The following is a 14,548-nucleotide window of genomic DNA, read 5'->3' as shown; positions in this document are numbered from 1 at the left end:
CCCAGTTTTGTTTGGTTGTCACAATGCCAGGGCTCTGTCGGTATTCAGGCGGAGGTGAATCAAACAAACACCCAGTTTTGTTTGGTTGTCACGATGCCAGGGCTCTGCCGGTATCCAGGTGGAGGTGAACCAAACAAACATCCAGTTTTGTTTGGTTGTCACGATGCCAGGGCTCTGCCGGTATTCAGGCGGAGGTGAACCAAACAAACACCCAGTTTTGTTTGGTTGTCACGATGCCAGGGCTCTGCCGGTATTCAGGAGGAGGTGAACCAAACAAACACCCAGTTTTGTTTGGTTGTCACGATGCCAGGGCTGTGCCTGTATTCAGGCAGAGGTGAACCAAACAAACACCCAGTTTTGTTTGGTTGTCACAATTTATTTATTTATTTTATTTATTTACCTTGCACATATATATATATATATATATATATATATATATATATTCAGGCGGAGGTGAACCAAACAAACACCCAGTTTTGTTTGGTTGTCACAATGCCAGGGCTCTGTCGGTATTCAGGCGGAGGTGAATCAAACAAACACCCAGTTTTGTTTGGTTGTCACGATGCCAGGGCTCTGCCGGTATCCAGGCGGAGGTGAACCAAACAAACATCCAGTTTTGTTTGGTTGTCACGATGCCAGGGCTCTGCCGGTATTCAGGCGGAGGTGAACCAAACAAACACCCAGTTTTGTTTGGTTGTCACGATGCCAGGGCTCTGCCGGTATTCAGGAGGAGGTGAACCAAACAAACACCCAGTTTTGTTTGGTTGTCACGATGCCAGGGCTGTGCCTGTATTCAGGCAGAGGTGAACCAAACAAACACCCAGTTTTGTTTGGTTGTCACAATTTATTTATTTATTTTATTTATTTACCTTGCACATATATATATATATATATATATATATATATATATATTCAGGTGGAGGTGAACCAAACAAACACCCAGTTTTGTTTGGTTGTCACAATGCCAGGGGTCTGCCGGTATTCAGGCGGAGGTGAATCAAACAAACACCCAGTTTTGTTTGGTTGTCACGATGCCAGGGCTCTGCTGGTATCCAGGTGGAGGTGAACCAAACACCCAGTTTTGTTTGGTTGTCACGATGCCAGGGCTCTGCTGGTATTCAGGTGGAGGTGAACCAAACACCCAGTTTTGTTTGGTTGTCACGATGCCAGGGCTCTGCCAGTATCCAGGCGGAGGTGAACCAAAAAAACACCCAGTTTTGTTTGGTTGTCACGATGCCAGGGCTCTGCCGGTATTCAGGCGGAGGTGAACCAAACAAACACCCAGTTTTGTTTGGTTGTCACAATGCCATGGCTCTGCCGGTATTCAGGCGGAGGTGAACCAAACAAACACCCAGTTTTGTTTGGTTGTCACAATGCCAGGGCTCTGACGGTATTCAGGCGGAGGTGAACCAAACAAACACCCAGTTTTGTTTGGTTGTCACAATGCCAGGGCTCTGCCAGTGTTCAGGCGGAGGTGAACCAAACAAACACCCAGTTTTGTTTGGTTGTCACGATGCCAGGGTTCTGCCGGTATCCAGGTGGAGGTGAACCAAACAAACACCCAGTTTTGTTTGGTTGTCACAATGCCAGGGCTCTGCCGGTATTCAGGCGGAGGTGAATCAAACAAACACCCAGTTTTGTTTGGTTGTCACGATGCCAGGGCTCTGCTGGTATCCAGGTGGAGGTGAACCAAACACCCAGTTTTGTTTGGTTGTCACGATGCCAGGGCTCTGCTGGTATTCAGGTGGAGGTGAACCAAACACCCAGTTTTGTTTGGTTGTCACGATGCCAGGGCTCTGCCAGTATCCAGGCGGAGGTGAACCAAAAAAACACCCAGTTTTGTTTGGTTGTCACGATGCCAGGGCTCTGCCGGTATTCAGGCGGAGGTGAACCAAACAAACACCCAGTTTTGTTTGGTTGTCACAATGCCATGGCTCTGCCGGTATTCAGGCGGAGGTGAACCAAACAAACACCCAGTTTTGTTTGGTTGTCACAATGCCAGGGCTCTGACGGTATTCAGGCGGAGGTGAACCAAACAAACACCCAGTTTTGTTTGGTTGTCACAATGCCAGGGCTCTGCCAGTGTTCAGGCGGAGGTGAACCAAACAAACACCCAGTTTTGTTTGGTTGTCACGATGCCAGGGTTCTGCCGGTATCCAGGTGGAGGTGAACCAAACAAACACCCAGTTTTGTTTGGTTGTCACAATGCCAGGGCTCTGCCGGTATTCAGGCGGAGGTGAATCAAACAAACACCCAGTTTTGTTTGGTTGTCACGATGCCAGGGCTCTGATGGTATTCAGGCGGAGGTGAACCAAACAAACACCCAGTTTTGTTTGGTTGTCACAATGCCATGGCTCTGCCAGTATTCAGGTGGAGGTGAACCAAACAAACAGCCAGTTTTGTTTGGTTGTCACAATGCCAGGGCTCTGCCGGTGTTCAGGCGGAGGTGAACCAAACAAACATCCAGTTTTGTTTGGTTGTCACGATGCCAGGGTTCTGCCGGTATCCAGGTGGAGGTGAACCAAACAAACACCCAGTTTTGTTTGGTTGTCATGATGCCAGGGCTCTGCCGGTATTCAGTCAGAGGTGAACCAAACAAACACCCAGTTTTGTTTGGTTGTCACGATGCCAGGGCTCTGCCGGAATTCAGGCGGAGGTGAACCAAACAAACACCCAGTTTTGTTTGGTTGTCACAATGCCATGGCTCTGCCAGTATTCAGGCGGAGGTGAACCAAACAAACACCCAGTTTTGTTTGGTTGTCACAATGCCATGGCTCTGCCGGAATTCAGGCAGAGGTGAACCAAACAAACACCCAGTTTTGTTTGGTTGTCACAATGCCATGGCTCTGCCAGTATTCAGGCGGAGGTGAACCAAACAAACACCCAGTTTTGTTTGGTTGTCACAATGCCAGGGCTCTGCCGATATTCAGGCGGAGGTGAACCAAACAAACACCCAGTTTTGTTTGGTTCACCTCTGCCTGAATACCGGCTATGGAACTCTCTCCCGATTGAGATCAGGTCTGCCCCCTCCCTCCTGTCCTTCAGGAGGCTGGTGAAATCCTGGCTATGGAAGGAAGCATTCCCAGAGTAATAGTTGAAACCGGCTACAGAACAAAGTTATCGACCACACATACGGACTGAGTTGGACATGATTTTATCTTGGCGATTTGGCTTTTTGGAATTTTAATTGACAACTGCCCACACACCGAGATCAACTTTTGTGGCCTCCCTAGAATATGCATTCTTCTTTCTTTAGCTTTCAAATGATCGTTATATCTACTGTTAGTTGTATTATGGATGTATTTTGGGGGGAATACACACAAAAAAGGGGGGCTGTGGTTCAGTAGGAGCTAAAGACCAGAGGGTGTTTTGATCCTGAGAAGGGGAAATGACCTCTTGATCTTCTGCTTTCCTTACAGGAAGAATGCAAGCAGATCCTGGCTTGGCAGAAATCCAACTCCCAGTCGGATTCGCACGACGATGAGATCTCTCCTCCGCCTCCGAACCCGGCGGTCAAGGCGCGGCGCCGAAGAGGGGGAGTCAGTGCTGAAGTCTACACCGAAGAGGATGCCGTTTCGTACGTCAGGAAGGTAATTCCCTGGATCTTCCCTTTCTCAGAATTGGGAGTATACAAGCCACGCAGATAGGATTTCATTTCTCCCTTACAAATAACAAGGTTGAGAATAATCCATGTTGCACTCAAGTTGTGGAAACACCTTTTCACCCAGCACCACACAGAGTCCGGAAGTAGCTAAGTACAGTTTATTTACAAAAAGTATGTACGAAAGGGGAAATGATGACAATTCCCAAAAAGCAATACAAAGGGTGCTATGAAATAGCAGTAGTCCAAAATACGAAGATCAATAGTTCCAGACAGCAAGGTACAAATAATCCATGAAGGTAAGGTACATGAAATCCATTAAGTCAAAAGCACAGGCATAAATCCATAAGTCCATAAGCAAGAAACAGGAACATAGACATTAATCCATAGGCAGGAAATCAGGAAATTTTCAAGACAAAACTATTTCAGGAACATGGGCAACTTGAGAGCTAAACACAAACTCGATTTTTAAGGCAACGTTGTCTGCTCTGAAGAGGCCAGGAAATCAGCTCTTAATGTAAGCTCAAACCTGACTAAGAAGCCATGTGGTCATCCCTTCTGCGCCTGGGTTTCAAGGACTGTTTCTCACAAAGTCTTTCTGGCCTTCTAATTAACCTTTCCTTTACTCTCTCTGGAAGGAGACCTAATCTCATATTGCGGGGCAACTCCCCATTCTCTGAAGGCCATTAGAATCATAGAATCATAGAATCAAAGAGTTGGAAGAGACCTCATGGGCCATCCAGTCCAACCCCATTCTGCCAAGAAGCAGGAATATTGCATTCAAATCACCCCTGACAGATGGCCATCCAGCCTCTGCTTAAAAGCTTCCAAAGAAGGAGCCTCCACCACACTCCCTCCGGGGCAGAGAGTTCCACTGCTGAACAGCTCTCATAGTCAGGAAGTTCTTCCTCATGTTCAGATGGAATCTCCTCTCTTGTAGTTTGAAGCCATTCCTCCCTTGCGTCCTAGTCTCCAGGGAAGCAGAAAACAAGCTTGCTCCCTCCTCCTCTCTGTGGCTTCCTCTCACATATTTATACATGGCTATCATATCTCCTCTCAGCCTTCTCTTCTTCAGGCTAAACATGCCCAGCTCCTTAAGCCACTCCTCATAGGGCTTGTTCTCCAGACCCTTGATCATTTGAGTCGCCCTCCTCTGGACACATTCCAGCTTAGAGTCAATATCTCTCTTGAATTGTGGTGCCCAGAACTGGACACAATATTCCAGGTGTGGTCTCACCAAGGCGGAATAGAGCATGGGGAGCATGACTTCCCTAGATCTAGACACTAGGCTCCTCTTGATGCAGGCCAAAGTCCCATTGGCTTTTTTTGCCACCACATCACATTCCTGGCTCATGTTTAACTTGTTGTTCACGAGGACTCCAAGATCTTTTTCACACGTACTGCTCTCGAGCCAGGCATTGTCCCCCATTCTGTATCTTTGCATTTCGTTTTTTCTGCCTAAGTGGAGTATCTTGCATTTGTCACTGTTGAACTTCATTTTGTTAGTTTTGGCCATTCATCTCTCTAATCTGTGAAGATCGTTTTGAATCCTGCTCCTGTCCTCTGGAGTCTTGGCTCTCCCAATTTGGTGTCATCTGCAAACTTGATGATCATGCCTTCTTCGCCCTTCATCCAAGTCATTAATAAGGCAAATTCTCAAGAGAAACGGAATCACAAACATCTTCTGTCTCTTCTGCAGCTGCCTGTCCTTCACTCTGATCTACGGACTGCATTTCTGTCTGTGATTCAGCCTGATCACACACAGACTCAATGAGAAATCCATCATTCCCCTCATCCTCTGAGACAGAATCCCCAGCACCCCCAGCATCGTGCTAATGAACCCCAACAGTCTGGTAGAATGTTCATAGTAACTGCATCCAAAATTTGGGAGGGTTTTTGAAAAAATGATTATCTCTCTCTATAAAAGCAAAGTATATCTGTGTGTATCGCAAAGGCTGTTGCTAGGTGAAGTGGCCCTCTTTGATGCCGTTGTCTTGGCTGCTGCTAGGTGAAGTGCACCTCTGGAACTCTCTGCCCCAGAGGGAGTGTGGTGGAGGCTCCTTCTTTGGAAGCTTTTAAACAGAGGCTGGATGGCCATCTGTCAGGGGTGATTTGAATGCAATATTCCTGCTTCGAGGCAGAATGGGGTTGGACTGGATGGCCCATGAGGTCTCTTCCAACTCTAGGATTCTAGGATTCTGTGATGTCACTGGGAAGGAAAGGTGACCCGTGTATGAGAGGAAGAGAGGAAGGAAGGGAAGAGGTGCAAAGAGAGCTATTTTGACACACAGACATTGTGGGGAAGGGAGAAAGGGCAGGAGAAGGAGAAAAAGAAAGAGCAACAAAAAGAAGGGAAAGAAAGAAATGGAGAAGGAGGATCGGCAGGATTTTCCAGAGGCAGCGCTGATGGAAATGTTCCAGGAGTTGCATGTGACATCTGTAGACAGTCCACGTTTTGCAGATGTAGAGCAGGGTTGGTAGCTCCCTACGGATGTCCCGGTCCTCAAACACTTTCTGCTTCATTCGGGAAAAATGCTGCACTCGCAGAGCTCAGGCGGTGTTGAATTTCAGTGTCAATGTTGACTTTTGTGGAGAGGTGGCTGCCAAGGGAACAGAAATGGTCAACATTTTCTAATGTTACACCATTAAGCCGTATTTCTGGCATTGCAGATGGTGACTGCTGGAAGAGCACTTTGGTTTCCTCGATGTTCAGTGACAGGCCGAGCTTCTTGTATGCTTCTGCAAAGATGCTGAGAGTGGCTTGTAGGTCTTCTTCTGAATGTGCACATATGATGTTGTCATCAGCATATCGGAGTTCTATAACAGATGTTGTTGGCTTCTAAGGTTAAATTGTTAAATAGTTTGCCATCTGTCCGATAGATAGTTTCCACTCCGGTGGGAAGCTTCCCATCAACAAGATGAAGTATCATAGTTATGAAGATGGAAAATAAGGGTGGGGTCAATAACACATCCCTGTTTGACACCGGATTCCACCTTAAATGGGTCACTTTGGGAGCCATTGCTGTCCAAGACTATTGCCATCATGTCATTGGGGGAGATAAAGCCACTCCAACTTGAATGGAACTATCCAAGGTGCTGAATGCTGTCTCCCAAATAGGCTCACCGTTTTCACCACGGTTTGGTGCAAAACTCAAGCAGGTTGATTTCAACACTGACATAGGAACTACCTGCTCTCATTGGATCCAAGAAGGGGACGTTTTTTAGCACAACAAATTGAGTATTATTTGAGGATCAAGCACCATATGGATTCTGAATACAACTCCTCCTTCTAGGGCAAAACAAATGATAGAGTTTTACATTTACCATGAGGATTATATTATGGATTCTGTTCTCTTTCAGTCCCCCTTTCCAACAAACAAGGCCATACTGCTGTGCAAAATGATGGGTGATATCCAATTTGCTGTATTTATATTTATTTATTTACAGTATTTATATTCCACCCTTCTCACCCCACAGGGGACTCAGGGCAGATTACAGTCTACACATAGATGGCAAACATTCAATGCCAATTTTTGACATACAACATATACAGACAGACACAGAGGCTATTTAACGTTTTCTGGCCACGAGGGGAGCTGTCGCTTTCATCGTCCATCTGCGACACTGATGAAGTACTTCCGCATTCCCCGCATGCTTCCCCGCTGGAGTGCTTTGCTGGAGTCTTTTCTTTATGGCCTCATCAATCAGTTAATTTAGCCTCCCCACACTTTAAGGTGGTACCTTATTTTCCTACTTTACAGTAGGATGCAACTGTCTTTTGGGTTGCAAAGGTCGACAACAGGCTACACACAATTGGTTGGAAACCCACTCCAACCCGGGCTGGCATTGAACTCATGACCTTTTTGGTCAGAGTGATCTTAACGCAGCTGACACTCAGCCAGATGCACCACAATCCTGATAGATATCGTTTGGCATTAAATGAGGGAAGTCATGCTTCCTATGCTCTATTGTGCCTTGGTTAGACCACTTTACCTGGAATATTGTGTCCAATTCTGGGCACCACAATTCAAGAGAGATATTGACAAGCTGGAAAGTGTCCAGAGGAGGGCGACTAAAGTGATCGAGGGTCTGGAGAACAAACCCTATGAGGAGCGGCTTAAAGAGCTTGGCCTGAAGAAGAGAAGGCTGAGAGGAGACATGATAGCCATGGATAAATATGTGAGAGGAAGTCACAGGGAGGAGGAGGGAGCAAGCTTGTTTTCTGCTTCCTTGGAGACTAGGACGCAATGGAACAATGGCTTCAAACTACAAGAGAGGAGATTCCACCTGAACATTAGGAAGAACTTCCTGACTGTGAGAGCCGTTCAGCAGTGGAACTCTCTGCCCCGGAGTGTGGTGGAGGCTCCTTTTTTGGAAGCTTTTAAACAGAGGCTGGATGGCCATCTGTCAGGGGTGATTTGAATGCAATATTCCTGCTTCTTGGCAGAATGGGGTTGGACTGAATGATGGCCCATGAGGTCTCTTCCAACTCTAGGATTCTACGACAGGTACAGCAAATTGGATTACTTTGGGAATAGAAGTTGTGAGAGGAAAAGATGTTATCGTCCTGTAAGGAGCATCTTATGCAGCAATTAGGAACAGCCGAATAACGAAGTAGCTGGCCGTGCCATACAAAAGATTGCCTTTTGTAAATGCATCTTAAGCAATAAGGTGCATTAATCATTTAACTTGCTCTTGAATGGCAGGTCGTCCCAGTGGAAGAGTTGATTGTAGAGTTGAGTGAAGTCTGGACAATTCAAAACCAGCCGTTTGTGTACAGGATACAAAGAGGGTCAAATGGAACACAGAGATGCTAGGTGAAGTGGCCCTCTGTGATAGCCACTGGGTTGGCTGTTGCTAGGTGAAGTGGCCCTCTGTGATAGCCACTGGGTTGGCTATTACTAAATGAAGTGGCCCTCTGTAATGCCACTGGGTTGGCAGTTGCTAGGTGAAGTGGACCTTGTGAAACCACGGGGTTGGCAGTTGCTACGTGAAGTGGCCCTCTGTGATGCCACTGGGTTGGCTATTACTAGGTGAAGTGGCCCTCTGTGATAGCCACTTGGTTGGTTGTTGCTGGGTGAAGTGGCCCTCTGTGATAGCCACTGGGTTGGCTATTACTAAATGAAGTGGCCCTCTGTAATGCCACTGGGTTGGCAGTTGCTAGGTGAAGTGGACCTTGTGAAACCACTGGGTTGGCAGTTGCTACGTGAAGTGGCCCTCTGTGATGCCACTGGGTTGGCTATTACTAGGTGAAGTGGCCCTCTGTGATGCCACTGGGTTGATTGTTGCTGGGTGAAGTGGCCCTCTGTGATGCCACTGGGTTGGCTATTACTAGGTGAAGTGGCCCTCTGTGATAGCCACTTGGTTGGTTGTTGCTGGGTGAAGTGGCCCTCTGTGATAGCCACTGGGTTGGCTATTACTAAATGAAGTGGCCCTCTGTAATGCCACTGGGTTGGCAGTTGCTAGGTGAAGTGGACCTTGTGAAACCACTGGGTTGGCAGTTGCTACGTGAAGTGGCCCTCTGTGATGCCACTGGGTTGGCTATTACTAGGTGAAGTGGCCCTCTGTGATGCCACTGGGTTGATTGTTGCTGGGTGAAGTGGCCCTCTGTGATGCCACTGGGTTGGCTATTACTAGGTGAAGTGGCCCTCTGTGATAGCCACTTGGTTGGTTGTTGCTGGGTGAAGTGGCCCTCTGTGATAGCCACTGGGTTGGCTATTACTAAATGAAGTGGCCCTCTGTAATGCCACTGGGTTGGCAGTTGCTAGGTGAAGTGGACCTTGTGAAACCACTGGGTTGGCAGTTGCTACGTGAAGTGGCCCTCTGTGATGCCACTGGGTTGGCTATTACTAGGTGAAGTGGCCCTCTGTGATGCCACTGGGTTGATTGTTGCTGGGTGAAGTGGCCCTCTGTGATGCCACTGGGTTGGCTATTACTAGGTGAAGTGGCCCTCTGTGATAGCCACTTGGTTGGTTGTTGCTGGGTGAAGTGGCCCTCTGTGATAGCCACTGGGTTGGCTATTACTAAATGAAGTGGCCCTCTGTAATGCCACTGGGTTGGCAGTTGCTAGGTGAAGTGGACCTTGTGAAACCACTGGGTTGGCAGTTGCTACGTGAAGTGGCCCTCTGTGATGCCACTGGGTTGGCTATTACTAGGTGAAGTGGCCCTCTGTGATGCCACTGGGTTGATTGTTGCTGGGTGAAGTGGCCCTCTGTGATGCCACTGGGTTGGCTATTACTAGGTGAAGTGGCCCTCTGTGATAGCCACTTGGTTGGTTGTTGCTGGGTGAAGTGGCCCTCTGTGATAGCCACTGGGTTGGCTATTACTAAATGAAGTGGCCCTCTGTAATGCCACTGGGTTGGCAGTTGCTAGGTGAAGTGGACCTTGTGAAACCACGGGGTTGGCAGTTGCTAGGTGAAGTGGCCCTCTGTGATGCCACTGGGTTGGCTATTACTAGGTGAAGTGGCCCTCTGTGATAGCCACTGGGTTGGTTGTTGCTGGGTGAAGTGGCCCTCTGTGATAGCCACTGGGTTGGCTATTACTAAATGAAGTGGCCCTCTGTAATGCCACTGGGTTGGCAGTTGCTAGGTGAAGTGGACCTTGTGAAACCACGGGGTTGGCAGTTGCTAGGTGAAGTGGCCCTCTGTGATGCCACTGGGTTGGCTATTACTAGGTGAAGTGGCCCTCTGTGATAGCCACTGGGTTGGTTGTTGCTGGGTGAAGTGGCCCTCTGTGATAGCCACTGGGTTGGCTATTACTAAATGAAGTGGCCCTCTGTAATGCCACTGGGTTGGCTATTACTACGTGAAGTGGCCCTCTGTAATGCCACTGGGTTGGCAGTTGCTAGGTGAAGTGGCCCTCTGATAACATTGGGTTGGCAGTTGCTAGGTGAAGTGGCCCTCTGTGATAGCCACTGGGTTGGCAGTTGCTAGGTGAAGTGGCCCACTGTGACACCACAGGTTGGCTGTTGCTAGGTGAAGTAGCCCTCTGTGATGCCACTGGACTGGCTATTGCTAGGTGAAGTGGCCCTCTGTGATAGCTACTGGGTTGGCTGTTGCTAGGTGAAGTGGCCCTCTGTGATAGCTACTGGGTTGGCTGTTGCTAGGTGAAGTGGCCCTCTGTGATAGCTACTGGGTTGGCTGTTGCTAGGTGAAGTGGCCCTCTGTGACGCCAGTGGGTTGGCTGTTGCTAGGTGAAGTGGCCCTCTGTGACGCCAGTGGGTTGGCTGTTGCTAGGTGAAGTGGTCCTCTGTGATAGCCACTGGGTTGGCTGTTGCTAGGTGAAGTAGTCCTCTTTGATAGCCACTGGGTTGATTGTTGTTAGGTGATATGGCCCTCTGATGCCACTGGGTTGGCTGTTGCTAGGTGAAGTGGCCCTCTGTGATAGCCACTGGGTTGGCTATTACTAGGTGAAGTGGCCCTCTGTGATAGCCACTGGGTTGGCTATTACTAAGTGAAGTGGCCCTCTGTGATAGCCACTTGGTTGGCTGTTGCTAGGTGAAGTGGCCCTCTGTGATAGCTACTGGGTTGGCTGTTGCTAGGTGAAGTGGCCCTCTGTGATAGCCACTGGGTTGGCTGTTGCTAGGTGAAGTGGCCCTCTGTGATAGCCACTGGGTTGGCTGTTGCTAGGTGAAGTAGTCCTCTTTGATAGCCACTGGGTTGATTGTTGTTAGGTGATATGGCCCTCTGATGCCACTGGGTTGGCTGTTGCTAGGTGAAGTGGCCCTCTGATGCCACTGGGTTGGCTATTACTAGGTGAAGAACCCTCTGTAATAGCCACTGGGTTGGCTATTACTAAGTGAAGTGGCCCTCTGTAATAGCCACTGGGTTGCCTGTTGCTAGGTGAAGTGGCCCTCTGTGGTAGCCACTGGGTTGGCTGTTGCTAGGTGATATGGCCCTCTGTGATAGCCACTGGGTTGGCTATTACTAAGTGAAGTGGTCCTCTGTGATAGCCACTGGGTTGATTGTTGTTAGGTGATATGGCCCTCTGATGCCACTGGGTTGGCTGTTGCTAGGTGAAGTGGTCCTCTGCGATAGCCACTGGGTTGATTGTTGTTAGGTGATATGGCCCTCTGATGCCACTGGGTTGGCTGTTGCTAGGTGAAGTGGTCCTCTGTGATGACACTGAGTTGGATGTTGCCAGATGAAGTGGCCCTCTGTGATAGCCATTGAGTTGGCTGTTGCTATGTGAAGCGGCCCTCTGGGTTCTGTTTCTACTGACTTTAAAAAGCATACTATTTCTAAAGTGGAGTCTGAGTCCTGAATAGTCCCAGATCAGATCACATGGTTTGCAGCCCCTCCCACAACATAGAGTTAAGGAAAACTGCATACCAATACACACATATACAATGCAGTAAGCAATCTCCATTATACATGTAACACATAATTAGTGGAGGCATGAAGAAGGTTGTCATTTCTAGCACATCTCGCCTGCATCATAGTTACAGCTTGCCATAGAAATCCTCAGGATCCCTCCCTATGGGTCAGACTCACTGTTCATAGCAAAGCTTTTGACTGAACCTAGATTTATACCTAACTTCCTTCCTCCTCCTCTTCCTCTTCCTCAGGTTATTCCCAAGGACTATAAAACGATGACCGCTTTGGCCAAGGCCATCTCCAAAAACGTCCTCTTTGCTCACCTGGATGACAACGAGAGAAGGTAGGAGACCTTTCCTTGATGATGGTTTATGTTGTAGTTTGTTGTTCTTGGTTGACCATTACAACCTGAGCGCCTGAACCAGATCCCCAAAGATTCTTCAATGGGGAGAAGCTTTTTTCCTCTGCTTTGCAGCTGGCTTTATCCACACCTGATCCCTCCCTGCTTCGGCCTTCTCTCTATCCTCCTTTCCATTCAAGGAGACTCTTCCCCAATGGTTATATCTTGGTGTCTCATCTGGGGGCGCTAGAAATAATATCATACGAAAGCTGACTGGCACAACCTGGGGATCACAACCAGACACAGTGAAGACATCTACCCTTGCGCTGTGCTACTCTGATGCTGAGTACGCATGCCCAGTGTGGAACACATCTCACCACGCTAAAACAGTGGATGTGGCTCTTAATGAGACATGCCGCATTATCATGGGGTGTCTGCGCCCTACACCACTGCTTAGCCGGTATTGCACCACCTGACATCCGCCGGGAAGTAGCAGCCAATAGTGAAAGGACCAAGGCAGTGACATCTCCAGCTCATCCCCTGTTTGGGTATCAGCCAGCACGTCAACAACTTAAATCTAGAAATAGTTTTCTAAGATCTACAGAGACACTTGCTGGAACACCTCAGCAAGCGAGAGTCCAAAAGTGGCAGGCTCAAACCCAGAACCTCAACCAATGGCTGATACCCAATGAGAGACTCCCCCCTGGGCACACAGAGGACTGGGCGACTTGGAAGGCATTGAACAGACTGCGCTCTGGCACCATGAGATGCAGAGCCAACCTCAAGAAATGGGGCCACAAAGTGGAATCTCAACCTAGGGGTCAGGACCCCTGAGGGGGTCACAAGGGGGTTTCAGAGGGGTCACCAAAGACCACCGGAAAACACAGTATTTTCTGTTGGTCATGGGAGTTCTGTGTGGGAAGTTTGGCCCAATTCTATTGTTGATGAAGTTCAGAATGCTCTTTGATTGTAGGTGAACTATAAATCCCAGCAACTACAATTCCCAAATGCAAATGTCTATTTTCCTTAAAAAAACAAAAAACAAAACCCCACCAGTGTTCACATTTGGACATATTGAATATTTCTGCCAAGTTTGGCCCAATTCTATTGTTGGTGAAGTTCAGAATGCTCTTTGATTGTAGGTGAACTATAAATCCCAGCAATTACAACTCCCAAATGCAAATGTCTATTTTCCTAAAAATACAAAAACAAGCACACCAGTGTTCACTATTGGACATATTAAATATTTGTGCCAAGTTTGGTCCTGATCCATCATTGTTTGAGTCTACACTGCTCTCTGGATGTAGGTGGACTACAACTCCCAAACTCAAGGTCAATGCCCACCAAACACTTCCAGTATTATCTATTGGTTATGGGAGTCCTGTGTGCCAAGTTTGGTTCGATTTCATCATTGGTGGAGTCCAGAATGCTCTTTGATTGTATGTGAACTATAAATCCCTGCAACTGCAACTCCCAAACGACAAAATTAGCCCCACCAGTACTCAAATTTGGATGTTTGGGGTATTGTGCCAAATTTGGTGCAGTGAATGAAAATACATCCTGCATATCAGATATTTACACAACGATTCAGAACAGTAGCAAAATTCAGTTCTTGTGGGTTTTTTTCGGGCTATATGGCCATGTTCTAGAGGCATTTCTCCTGAAGTTTCGCCTGCATCTATGGCAAGCATCCTCAGCGGTGAGTAGCAAAATTACAGTAATGAAGTAGCAACGAAAATAATGTTATGGTTGGCGGTCACCACAACATGAGGAACTGGATTAAGGGGTTGCAGCATTAGGAAGGCTGAGAAACATTGCCTTAAATCAAGAAATCGTTTTCTAAGATCTACAGAGACACTCACTGGAACACCTCAGCAAGCGAGAGTCCAAAAGTGGCAGGCTCAAACCCAGAACCTCAATCAATGGCTGATACCAAATGAGAGACTCCCCCCTGGGCACACAGAGGACTGGGTGACTTGGAAGGCACTGAACAGACTGCGCTCTGGCACCACGAGACGCAGAGCCAACCTCAAGAAACGGGGACAAAAAGTGGAATCCACGACATGCGAGTGTGGAGAAGAGCAAACCACTGACCACCTGCTGTGATGCCACTTGAGCCCTGCCACATGCACAAGGGAGGACCTCCTTGCGGCAACACCAAAGGCACTCCAAGTGGCCAGATACTGGTCAAAGGACTAATCAACTACCAAGCTTGCAAACTTTGTGTTTTGTTTGTTTGTTTGTTTGTTTGTTTGTTAAAAATGCAATACAACTGTTTGGTCTGCTCCTGAC

At 47.9% G+C, this 14,548-nt stretch overlaps 1 protein-coding gene across 1 annotated transcript in view; it reads left to right on the top strand.

Moving 5' to 3' along the window:
- LOC137098007 (cAMP-dependent protein kinase type I-beta regulatory subunit-like) overlaps positions 1–14,548 on the top strand; it is a 224,657-nt gene that overhangs the window by 49,949 nt on the left and 160,160 nt on the right. Inside the window, exons 3-4 of the mRNA XM_067473657.1 lie at positions 3,420–3,590; positions 12,168–12,259. Coding sequence (XP_067329758.1) covers positions 3,420–3,590; positions 12,168–12,259 — 263 coding nt within the window. The remainder of the gene's footprint in view (positions 1–3,419; positions 3,591–12,167; positions 12,260–14,548) is intronic.

Source organism: Anolis sagrei, chromosome X (assembly GCF_037176765.1).
Source record: "Anolis sagrei isolate rAnoSag1 chromosome X, rAnoSag1.mat, whole genome shotgun sequence".
Classification (NCBI taxonomy): domain Eukaryota; kingdom Metazoa; phylum Chordata; class Lepidosauria; order Squamata; family Dactyloidae; genus Anolis; species Anolis sagrei.
Note: the sequence above shows the minus strand (reverse complement) of the source record. Positions and strands in the feature narration are given on the sequence as shown.